This window comes from Fragaria vesca, linkage group LG4 (assembly GCF_000184155.1).
Source record: "Fragaria vesca subsp. vesca linkage group LG4, FraVesHawaii_1.0, whole genome shotgun sequence".
NCBI classification, from domain to species: Eukaryota; Viridiplantae; Streptophyta; class Magnoliopsida; order Rosales; family Rosaceae; genus Fragaria; species Fragaria vesca.
The window spans coordinates 8,607,470-8,620,495 of record NC_020494.1 but is presented as its reverse complement, the minus strand read 5'-3'; the positions used below and the strand labels follow the sequence as shown (position 1 = coordinate 8,620,495).

The 13,026-nt window shown below is 37.3% G+C and overlaps 1 protein-coding gene and 1 pseudogene across 1 annotated transcript; one reads left to right on the top strand and one right to left on the bottom strand.

Annotated features, from left to right (window-relative positions):
- The window catches only part of LOC101312629, a 232,025-nt pseudogene that overhangs the window by 78,835 nt on the left and 140,164 nt on the right, over positions 1-13,026 (top strand).
- LOC101300526 (transcription factor RAX3-like) lies at positions 5,350-7,187 on the bottom strand. Its single transcript, XM_004296693.1, has 3 exons — positions 7,052-7,187; positions 6,766-6,895; positions 5,350-6,481 (listed from the first exon to the last, which is right to left on the bottom strand). The coding sequence occupies exons 1-3, from the start codon at positions 7,185-7,187 to the stop codon at positions 5,656-5,658; spliced, it is 1,092 nt and encodes a 363-aa protein (XP_004296741.1). The 3' UTR covers positions 5,350-5,655.

Below are 13,026 nucleotides of genomic sequence, written 5' to 3'. Positions count from 1 at the left end.
CGAGGGGGTCCTGAAGACCACTCCAGGATTTCAAAGAAAGGCAGCATCGACCAGCAGCAGGACCACGTCCACGATCACCAGGACGACTCAGCTAGAGTCGGAAGTTCAGAGACTACGAGAACAGCAAGCTGCTCAGGAAGCCTATAATGCCTCGCAAGCAGCCTATAATGCCTCGCAGGCAGCCTATAATGCTGCGCAGGCAGCCTATGTTGCCGAGATACATGCCATCCAGCAGGCCCAGCAGCAGCAGATGTTCCAGTACATGCAGGACTTTACAGCTGCCCAGCTTCAGGGACTTCCGCCTCCGCCCATGCCTCCGCCCATGCCGCTACCCCAGCCGCCGCAACCTCCGCCGCAACCTCCGCAGCAACCTCCGCAGTAACCCCCAGAAGCGGATATTAATTTAGACGATTTAGATTTTATGTAGTTGATGAATTATATACTTTTATGTGCTTGTTGTTGGTTATATGGAATATGGAATTGTTTTGGTATATTTTGCAGCTTGCTTGGAATGGTAATTCAGAAATTTCGGGGTTTTTTTTTACTGGAAAGGACTTATAGCCGACGAAAAAAGCTTTAATTCGTCGGCTAAAGTTTTTTATTTTTTTTAAAATAACTTTTAGCCGACGAAATATGCTCTAATTCGTCGGCTAAATACCTATAAAGCCGACGAAATATACTTTATTTCGTCGGCCATAGATCTTTTTTATTTTTTTATTACAAACTTTAGCCGACGAATATTTTAAAATATTCGTCGGCTAAAGTTTGGCAGATAACCGACGACAAAAATGTCGTCGGCTAAAGTCTGACTATAGCCGACGAAATAATGTCGTCGGCTAAAGTCTGGACTATAGCCGACGACTTATACATGTGTCGTCGGCTAAAGTCACCACAGACGAGCTTTTCCCGACGAAATATTAGCCGACGAAAGGTCGTCGGCTAAGATCTTAGCCGACGAATTAAGCTGACAGGCCGACGAAAAATTTTCGTCGGCTAAAGTGCTTGTCCTAGTAGTGGGTGATTGGTTACGGTTATGATGTTATTATTATTTTTTGATGTGATATTAGACAGTCAAACTGGGTGATTGGTTACGGTTAGGAATAGAGCTCTAGTCCGTCTGTCGGTGTAGGTCATAGGAGGTACCTTAAGGTATCTAGGACCCATGGGTACATAAATTGTTGTTGTAAATCATGAGAGGTATTTATTAATATCTGGGACTCATGGGTACATATGTTTGTTGTAGGTCATGAGAGATACCTTATTGGTATCTGGGACTCATGGATACATGTATATTTGTAAAGTATTGGTATGTGGTTTTAACATTTTTTATTGTTGTTGTTTTTAAATTCCTTGTTTTGAGTATCTCATGAACTATGCTTAATGCAGGAGATTCTTTAATATTATTTGTGTGATTTTTAGTGGAATTCCTGAGCTATCATTTTTGCAGGATTCACTTATGATTTTGATTGTTTTGTGAATTGTTGTGTTTTCTTATTTATTCTCTTTTGAATTTTATTGTTTTGAGGTGATTCCTAAACTAAGTTCTAAAGCAGAAATTACCGGTTTTATCTTATGTAATGTTGGGTTGAGTTATTTTTTAGAGTTACTTATACGGGCTTTTTAGCTTACCTGGTTTGTTGTTTACAACCCGGTGACTAATTCATGGTGTAGGGTTAGACCTGCAGGTGTTGATCAGCATGGTTGAGGCGGAGGAATAGTGACAGGGTTTTAGTTGTTGTACACTTGATATTATTATATTTGGTAGACAGCATTAAACTCATTCGAGTGTTTTCATTTGTTAACTTTCAAGTTTATGTAAACAAGGAAATGTAATATTTAACTCGATGTTGAGTTGTGTTGACATTACATTTCTGCATTTGAGTTTAGTCTTCTTTAAGTTTGTTGAACAGGTCTTGGGAATTATATTTTGAGAGTTATATCATGCCCAAATTTTTGAAATTTATCCTTCGAAAATTTTTGAAAATTAGGGCGTGACAGTTATGGTCCTAAAGTGCTAGAATCGATGAAGTGAGGTTGTAGTTGATGTTTGGTGAAAATCTAATTAGCTTAACCCTAGCTTGATTAGTTGGTTAAGTGGAAGGATTTCGGTGCTTAAGTTAAAACATTTATTTTTTTCCTAAATTGAAGAGTGGTTCTAAACATATTTATTGTGCCAGGATACGAGGGGACATCACTTGAGTGACGATTCGGATTTCGTCGGGCTTATGCCTAAATTTGTGAGTGGACACTTTGGTTTTTTATAAATATGCATGCAAGATTTTATAATTTATCATTTTACTTTTAGAGCATATATTATAACTTCAGCTTATGAAATGATCTTGGAAATTATTTTGAGTTTGATGCATGGATTAATTGTTGACCATAATTTATGGATTTGAGCTCAGATAATTAATTTGGTATTTGAGTTTGGATATCATTCATGATTTCCGGATTTAATTATTATCGGCTTTATTGTTGACTTTGAGATTTATTAAAGACTACTGAAAATGAGATTTTCGGTAATTCTCTTTTTATAACTTTCTCATTTAATTGTGGATTATCGATCTTGACATTGAGAATATTTTTAGCGAGTATTTTCAGATTGAGAAATTATTTATAATTTATACTTGATAATTATATCTCGCTTTAATTATGGATTTGAGAATATTTTGACGTGTGAGACACGTCATTGAGTTTTATTATAATTTCTTATGATAATTTTCAAGTACGGTTGGGAACCGTACCATTTGCATGATCTTAGGGAAGCTTTATGGATTTAAGTGATTTCGTATATTTTTAGTCACCATATTATAGGGTCGCTTTTATTCATTACTAGCTAGCTTTATTAGCGGTCCTCACCATAGGTGAGTCGAGTGCTTAGCGTAGGACACTACTATAGCCTGAGAGGCACCGATCGAATATTATTATTTATTGCTAGCTAGCCTTATTAGCGGTCCTCACCATAGGTGAGTCGAGCGCTTAGCGTGAGATGCTACTATAGTCTGGAGGCACCGACCCGAGCCTTGGAGACTCCTCTTATATGGTGATACCTCTTCCCCTTAGTTTATTTTTCTCATTTATGTAATTGATTAACCAGCGGGGCTGGTTTGTCCATTTTTACGTGATTCTGGATTTAAAGTTTTAAGGATGTTCAAAGTTGCGTGCAGCTAAGTTTTTAAAGTTGAAACGTGGGAAAGTATTTAAATTACGTATTTGTTAAATTATTTAAATTATTTTTGTCTACTCACTCTAACGTTTTTAAATTACTTTCCCCTGGGCTCTTTGGTTTTATTTTCTTAGTTTGCAGGCTAAGTTTATTGAGGTCGAGCGTACATGGAGTCGAGGCATAGTCAGAGGCTACTTCCGCTTATTCTTTATTCATTGTTTTTCTTTCATTATAGATATGCTCTGATAACCATTTGAGATTGTTATTAGTTGATCAAGGCTTGATGTATTTTGGGAGATGTTATGAACTTGGGGAGGAGGAAGGCTCCAGGAGTTAAGGATGGATGATTTGTAATAGAAGTGTCTATCTGGAATTTATTTTCCAGGTAAGAGTTGTCTATTTTCAAGGTAGATTATGCCGAATTTTCGATAAATTTTCCTTAGAGGTGGACCCCGCAGGATTTACTTCGGGTTTCAAGGTGAAATTCGAGGTGGGTCTTGACAGTTAGATACAATGTCCTCTAGACAAATGTCTTCTTAAGTTTTTTTTTTTTTTTTTTTTCATTTGAGGCTGGTTTTAGAGCATCCATTACAGGCAAGCCAGACAATATGATAAGAAGAATATCATCAGGCAATGCACTGATTCTGTCCTCACCGCCTGTTCGTCATTTCTCCTAACACAAAAAACTAATGTGACATGGAACAATCATCACACTCGTGATAATGATCACCCAACCGCATATAAATAATGGAAGTCTAAGTTGTTCCATAAGCTGCCTTCATGAAGGAAGATAGTTGAAGAAGAGATCTATTATCATCTTCATCCAATGGTAATTCCAAATGCTTGAGATCCACCAAGTGATCCATACCTCAACAAGAAGCGGTAAATTCTTAGTATATGTATTTGCACTGTTGTTCAGCACAATGTTGTCGACTTTCATCTTAGTCCTTGGAATTCAAACTGTCAGATGATGTTTTTGTTCGTAGTACGTGGACTTTTGCCTCATACGAAATTGAGGTACACCATACGCACCATCACACGTCATGCCCATCGTACCTCAATAATTAATTCCAACAAGCCTCCCTAAAACATAACGCCCTTAAAACATAACGACACAAGAACCCATCAACCAATTTTAAAAGGTCAACCACTTTTTCCATTAGCATATATTTTGGCTTAAAATAATTCACAATATCCAAAAAAAAGTCAATTGTTTATCCTTTTCATCCTCTAGTGGACTTTTGTAGTTAAACAATTTGCATAAGTTTTTTTCATCCGTTTAGACAGAATGGTGGTCTGCGCAGCTAAAACTGTATCATCAAACAACAAGAATATGCGAACAAGAACTTCATCTGGCAGTTGGTCCTCTAGACAAATGTCTTCTGAGAGGCCTATGCAATATGCTTAAGTTTTTTTTTTTTTCATTTGAGGCTGGTTCGTGTGAATCCATTACAGGCAATGCACTGATCGTGGAGAGTCGCATGTAAAGCTCTGTGCCAGCTTCACGCCAGGAACACGAACGAAAGGTTTTGTACAATAGTATTCTCTGTTTTGAAGGAGATTTTCTAACTAGTGATGTGTTTCCTTCATTATGTCGAGTAATGTGGTATATGGGGTAATTTATTTTGTATATATGTAAAGGTATTCGCAGACTTACGCATTCATGGTGATCAACTCCTAAGAAAAAGGACCAAATTAACTGAATTACAATACATGAACACTAGCAGCAACACTATTATCTGGTCTTCAACACTTTGGCATGTTCCATAACTTATCATCTGAAGCTTCTTTTGGGTTTGGACATGCTCATACGCTTGAGGCCAAACTCAAACAAAAGCTCGAGTTTCTTCATGTTTGGTCATCTAAATAGAAGCCTCACTTCGTAGATCTGTATGAGAGAGCAGTAAAAAATGAATTGCTTCAAAAACATGAGTCAACTGTCTCTAAGGCAGCGAATCCGAGTGAAGATTCCATATTTAGAGACATCACCTTGCTACAATTTATTGGCCTTTAAGATGATTTTTTGAGCATAGACATTTAGATATCTGATTATTATAGGATTGGACTGGACAGAAAAGGAAAAAAAATAAATAATGAAACCCTACTTGGAGCCAGAATATATTTCTCCATCTGCAACTTTAGATCGGAAACTGAGAAACACATGTTGATATTCAAGATTTAAATTTGGCTTGACAATAGAGAAGATAGTAACATTATTATAATTCACACAATTTACAAAACATGGAGCTATTTAAATTTGCCATAATCCTCTTATGACCTAACTAGAAAATTCATACCTCAGTACCTTAAAAATCGATCCCTATTCGATAAAATCCACTACTTCGACCACATTCGCATACCACGTTGCAGAGCACGATATCTCTAATAGAGGTGGGACCGACATGTATATGTTGGTACCTCCTCTATTAGTCGATGATGAGATCCACAATTTGGTGCATAAATGTGTTATAGGCAGCATAACTTGATAACTACAGGTTATAACCTAATTCGTAATCTTGAAACATCCCTTGTGACTGAAGAACGGAAGTGGAATCCCAGGAGTTTGATGACACAGATTTGTTGTCGAAGTCATTAGCCCACCACATCAAGCTTTCCTTGGAGACATTCATTTCCTTGAAATAATCAAATTCAGCAATCTGATCATCTTGCTGCTGTGATGTGAAACTACCAGAGTTATTGCCATCGAGTTGAGCTTGGAAGCTGGAATTTACCTGCCGCTCAATATGATCGGCTTTCGGAATCACAATAGTAGAGTCCACAGGATTGCTTGTAGCAGATATGAAGGAGGATGACATGCCATTCAACGCGTTCTCCAATTCATCCATCTTGGGGTTGATGCATAGTTTTGCATATTGCTCCTGAATTGCCAAAGCACCAGCAGTTTGTTCATAGAAATGGTCGTTAACCTTGTGACCTTGCACTGTTTGATCATGAGTTGAGACAGAAAACTGCTGCATCATCAGAGGGTTGCTAGAGTTTTGATCATTCATGCATTGGGCGGTCTGGATCATCTTTTCCTGGAAGGGATGCAGCTTGGGCCACAGGGCAGGGTTGTTGTAGAAAGAGAATGGGTTCTGAAGGTTCTGCAGTTGCATATGAAGTTGAAGTCTCTCGAGGGCTGAGCTGCTTAAAGCCTGATGCGCGTCATCGGCGGCATCCTTAAGGTCCTGACTTCCCCGATTAGCACCGGACTGTTTGCGCCTTCCGAGCAACTTCTTCTTCAGCCGGGTGTTCCAGTAGTTCTTGATATCATTATCAGTTCTTCCGGGCAATTGGGCTGCAATTATAGACCACCTGGAAAGCAATGGAATAACAACACATGATCAGACTCCAACAAGAAACAAGAGACAAAGGGATAACGATCGAACAGAAAGAACGAACGAAACCCTAAAAAATCGGATCCATTGATCTGCGTTCATTATTATTAATTATTTATTTGGGAAGGCATCGTGGACAAGGAATAAGTGACAAGCATAGTGAGGTTCCATTTTTTCTTGCTGAAATCAAGGTGAGTAGACAAAGAGAGAGAGAGAGAGAGAGAGAGAGAGAGAGAGAGAGAGAGAGAGAGAGATGATTACCTGCTGCCTATACTGATATAGAGGTTGCAGATGATGTTGTCTTCTTCTTCTGAGAATCCACCATGCTTGATGTTGGGCCTCAGATAGTTTAACCAACGTAGTCTGCAGCTTTTTCCACATCTTTTGAGCCCTGCAATTAGGTTCATCATTATTAATCTAACAACAAAACTTAGGTTAATTAATCAACCAACTAAGGATAATTAACTGATCAGCAAATTAATCAAAGCCCTAATCAGTCAAGAACAGATCAAAGATTTATATATATTGGAATAATTTATGTATATACCAATTTTCTGAGGAAGGGCAATCCAGTTGCCTCCAGTGCCATGCTCTTCAATATAAGCCTTGAGTGTAGCATCTTCTTCAGGTGACCAGGGTCCCTTCTTCACGTTCGCCTTATCGCAGCAAGGAGCTCGACCCATCTTGCTTCAATCGATCTTATGCTTCTTTCTTTTCTTTGATGTTGAAGCAAGTTTTTGTTGCTCTGCAGAAGTCTGTCTGAGATTGTTGGGAAAAAAATGAGGGAAGGAGGACACAGATTTATAGGTAGGAAGAGTGGATGTGATGTGATGCTAATTATGAAGACAGAAAAGTCCTACTATCCCTCTCCTCACTGTTCAACACCTTAATTTTTTTTTTTTTTTTATTAAATTTTCATCTCTAGGGTTTGTTTCAGGTCTCTTTATTTGTCTGTCTCTCTCTTACTTTTTTGGATTAGTTCGTCATATATAGTTAACAATGCATGCAACTGGACAAAGGACGACACAAATTTCTTCTTTTGGCGATTTTAAATTGAGCTACTTTTTGAAGGATTGAGTAGTTTATTATTTGAATTCTGATACAGGGTATTGTTCAGAAGAAGCCTCCATCCTCTGGGTTTGTTCTTATTATCCCCTTGAAATGTTCCATTCTAATTAAGCCACCCTAGCTCCTCTATATAGTCTTAAAATTCTGTCATTGGCTGCAATTTTCAATTTAATTGAGTCATCTACGCTAACATTGTTAATTAAAAAGAAACATGAAAACTGTAAATAGGTGTGCGATTAAGGCACATAATTAATCAGTGTGATTGAATTGAGCCGGATAAGATGACCCTCTCCCTAATTCATTGTAACTTCTTAGAACTATACCATAACTTCTGTTGATTTTTCTTCCTATAAAACATGAAACATGACGACTGAAACGCGTCGGTCGATCAAATGGTAAAGCCAGAAACTTAAATTACCAATAATACAAGTTTTAGCAAAGGTAAAGGTAGTTCTTGTCATAACAGAATAATTACTCGGAAATTACTGCCAGCAATGACATTATCCATAGTAGGTGGAATGTTCTAGAAAATTTCTTACTACACTTTTACAGCAAATAATGTCAATTCGATCAGGTCTTTTAAGGAGTTTGATCGATCAAATCATCAATCTTGAATTCTTGATGCATGCGGATCCTTTACATTTTTTCTTGATAGCAAGCCTAGCCCTTTAAGACTAGCTCTACATAACACAAAGTAATAATCATAACAAACTGATTGGAATTCAAACTATTGTCGAGGAAAAATGTATGCCACTTTTTCATAGTGAGGAGAATATCCATCTCCTATGATTAAGACACAAGGTTCTCCTTCCACAGTACTCTTTTGACTTATAAGTGACAAGGGTCCTCTAAGTAGGTGAAGCAAAGTCCATGCTTGAACTAAAATATAAGGGTCGTATTACTCATTAGCTAAATAGATCTAAGGTTTCAAATACCTTATGTCATGATCTCCACCCAAACCTCTACATGAATTCAAGCTAGGCAGACTGTACTTGCATAAAGTTTAACTTAATCATATCAACTGTTGAACACGAGAAGACCTTAATAACTTGATCATGTACTTGTGGTTGACTATACAATTTGTATTTTGAAAAACTTTAAGAACTAAACATGAAGGATGAAAAGGATAAAGATGAAACCCAAAGTAGTGATGAGCTAACTAAGGTTAAAAAATAAGTAAAGCTACATTAATGTAAGTCAAAGCTCGACCATGTTTATCGTAACAAATATAAGAGCTACAGCCTCCATTTCTTTTTTTTAAAGAAAAAAATATCGTTCATATCATTAAATAGCCAAAAAGGTAGAGTTTATCTTGCTTACAAAAGAAATCGGTATCCCTATACCTAAGAACCAACAAATAAAGATACTACAAAAAACTGGTACACTGACAATTAAGCAAGCCAAAACTCTTGTGATCAAGCTCGCTTCCTACGGTTTAAACTGTCATCCAACAGGCTGTTGCAGAGGAACTAATATCGTCTAATCCTTATCAGAATATTTTACAAAAAAAAAAAAATAATAACTCGCTTCCTACGGCTTATCATAGGGTTGACAATTTGGGTCATGTCGAAACCAACCAACCGAGTACCAACTGTACCAACTTAGTTGGTATACCAAAGACTTGGTAACCGACTTACTTGATACGGTATATCGTATCAGTCTTGGTAACATAGTTGGTACTTGGTATTGAGATTTTCATACCATTGGTATACAACCATGTATGTGTAATTATGCAAAAATACACTCATATCTATGTAAGGAACGAGAATTGAACCTCTAACCTCTTACAAACAACCTATAAAATGTATAATATATGTAAAGACAATTAAAATATATGTATAATATATAATATATGTATTTTTTTATATTTATAACATCCCATAGATATGAATACAATTAAAATATAAAATTTTTAAATTTTGGCAAGAAGTATGTTTCGAAACCATGAATGCTTTAATGGAAAATATGACCACATACCACCAGACCAAAGCAATTATTGCATTATGTTTGTGAAAAAGTTATATTTATCACTTCATTTTTTAAGCCACAATCTAAACTTGGTAGAGACCTATTACCAACCGTACCAACTAAGTCGGTATACCAACTTCGGCGGTTGGTTTTGGTAGAGGATTTTGCCTACTAATCATAAGTTGATTGGTACATGATATTGGTAAATAAAGTCGGTATACCTACCAATGCCAGCCCTAGCTTATCATGCCTAATTCCTTCCTTGCCAATCACATAATTGTGGTACATGAAAAATAAAATAAAACACCTATAGAAGATTCATAGAGCTATGAATCCTATGATCATCAACTAGAGACTTATCCCCAGCCTGAGTACACTGCTAAACTGTCACAATCTCCTTCCCTGAGGGGTTGGAGTTAGCATCTTCTTCTACTTCCTTCTCCAACTGCATTAACAGATTCTTTGTAGCTTTCTTTTTCCTTGCTTTGCCTACACCCTCTAGTTCTTCTTTTCCAACAGTCCCACGAGCTTCCTTGTTCTTGTTCTTACTACCCACCGGACGACCTCTTTTTTCTTACCCGGGCTGGCTTGTGTGGCTGCAATGGCATCAAACCCAGAGTTGTTGTATCAATGTTGTGACTATCAATCTATGTTGCACGGACACGGACACGATGACATGACACGGCGCGATACGCCGACACGGTAAAACTCAAAAATTGAATATCCGACACGGTTTGAACACGGCAAATAAAATTATATATTTATTATTTTTAATTAATAAAAATATACTAAAATATAAAATAAGTTCATTACGTTACCAAAATAATGTTCTAAATTCAATTCATTGCATAACCATAAGAAATAACATTAAAGAGAGTCAAATGCAAATGATAGAAGTGCATAATTAACAATATTAGAAGTGTAGCAGACCTCTAACTTAAAACATAACGTTAAAGAAAATCAAATTTGCAGTAGGTTGCTGACAAAACTAGACAGTAGCTTGCTTTCAAAAGTGGACAACAGCTTTATTTAGGTTTTGGTTCCCTTTCTCTTTGTTTTCTTTTCAATTAAAAAAAAATGATAAATGATGATGTGGCGTGTCGGAAATGATATGGCGCGTCGGTCAACGTGTCCGAAACGTGTCGAAAAAGTCAACATTGTCCGACACGTATTTTGCCATATCGGGCGCCATGTCGACGTGTCGGAGTGTTCGTGCAACATAGCTGTCAATAGCAAGACTGAGTCGAGACCGTTTTGGTGAGACAGAATCCCCACCAATCCTCTTTCTTCTTTTCCTAGTAATAGGAGAGTTAGCCAATTGAGGCTCATCAATTTCACTAATCACCAATTGCTCCTTATTTTTCTGTGGTAGGAAAGAAGCCAATGCCAATGGACTTGTGGCAAAATTTCCAGTAGCAAATGTCGCAAAAGTAGGATAAATCCCAGAGGGTACATGTGCTTTGAAAACCATGTTTTGTGTATAGCGGATGTCGAGGTCGACCCGATAGAGAAGTCAAGCACCGAAGCGAAACATCATCCAAGCAAAACAACCTCTCTAGCAACAAGGGTTGCATGAAATTGATCTCAACCCGAATCTCTATAATTTTGTTCTTCCATGCCGGCTTATCAAACTCCTTCATCTCCCTCAGTGTGCTTCCAACAATATGCATGAGTCTTTCGGACCAACAAAGAGGAGGAACCTTCAACAAAGTTATCCAATATGAGGATTTGATCAAGGGGATAGTCTCCACATCCTCGATACAATCATAATCAGTCAACTCTACCGGTGCACAATTGAAGCCCCAAGGACCTCCCTTTCAAACCCTAGATTTTGTCGTTTGGATCCGAGAAAGAGAAGAGACCCTTCCTCCTTCAACAGGTTCAACCCTAAACTTATCATTCAATTGCCAGGCCGTTGTACACATTCCCATGAAGAATCCGCGATTAAAGTCACATGCAGTGATCAGTTTCCCTACCAAAAACACCTCTGCTTGACTGAGACTTTTCCCTTTCGACTGCCTCAAATCCACCGCCTTCTTCCCCCTTGCCAGAGTCAAGGAGGATACAAGCCTTGCAGCCATGGCATTGAATGAGAGAATGGAGTTGCTTGCTGAATTTCATCAAAAAAAAACCCTAACCCTAGGAGCCTAGAGAGAGACGGCAGCGCTTTTAGGATTCCGCTTGTTGTGATATATACAACATTATTTTTAGAATGATGAGTTACAGCCTCCATTGGTTAAACAACTAACTGGGTTTCTTTTGAAATATTCATCATTAGACTCATTGTGAAAAATAAAAAATAAAAAAATAACAATAATTTACAAAATTACTCACAAGCCCTAAAAGTCCTTATTAATTTGGTACAGAAAATACCCAAAGGCCTAGAAGTTGGATAGGGCTTCATACCCATTACTTAAAGAATGTTATTAGAAGGAAAAATAAACAAACAGAAAGGCATGCATTGGGATTTCAACATGAACTTTATAAAATAAACACCACTGATTGACCTTTGTTTCCTACTTTAATCTGTTAATGACTTTCTTAATCAATGAGGTCCAGAACCCTAACCACGTAGAAATAACAAGAGGAAACTATCAAAATTTCAAAAAGCAGTCTCCCAAAATACTAATTTCTTAATCAACAAATGGACTCAGATCTTTGAGAGAAAAGAAAACAAGCTTCTGCTTGTCTTTCTCTCCACTTGAGAATCTCTGCATTGACACTGCGCGCAATTTTCATTTCCTACCCAAAAACAAAAGAGTGAGGAAGAAGAAGATGAAGAAGAAGAAAAAGGTTGCTTGTTTCATCATCAACAAGACCAAGCTTGGCTTATAATTAACTAACTACTAATTAAGATCACATAAAAAATGCTACAGAGCTGGTAATAATAAAGTTGTGGTCCTTGTGATATATAACAAGATAAACATGGACTCCCACTGCTTAATAAAGCCTCAAATCATATACTTAAAAGAATACATGGTATTATTGGGGTGCTAGCTAGCTCAATTGATTTGTCAATTAAACATATCCAAATCAACTTGGACTAGCTGTGCTACATTGCTTTAACAAACTCAATTATGCAAACAAAGCACAAAAACACATTCTAATTGACTTTTTGTTTGGTAATGAGACCCTTCTAAGGGGTTTAGTTACCAATGCTATAGTGCATTGTATACCCCACGAAATATATATTGTCTCCGTAGTCGCGCGCCTTGAAACAAATCCAAGTTTATCCCTATAGCTTGTTCCTTCTCTGCCAAAATATAATCATATCTGAATCCAAAATGCTTAGTTCTGCAGATATTTTGCTTCCCTAGCTCAGAAAGAGTATGTATCTATTCGAGTTTTTGACGGATCGGAGTGATCGAGCTGATCGACGTGATAAAAGGATTAGATAAATGACAGATTGTTACCTTAGTACGAAAACAAAGATGGAATACTCTGTACGTACCAGCAAAGTTAGCAATCAACTGATTGAAGATCACT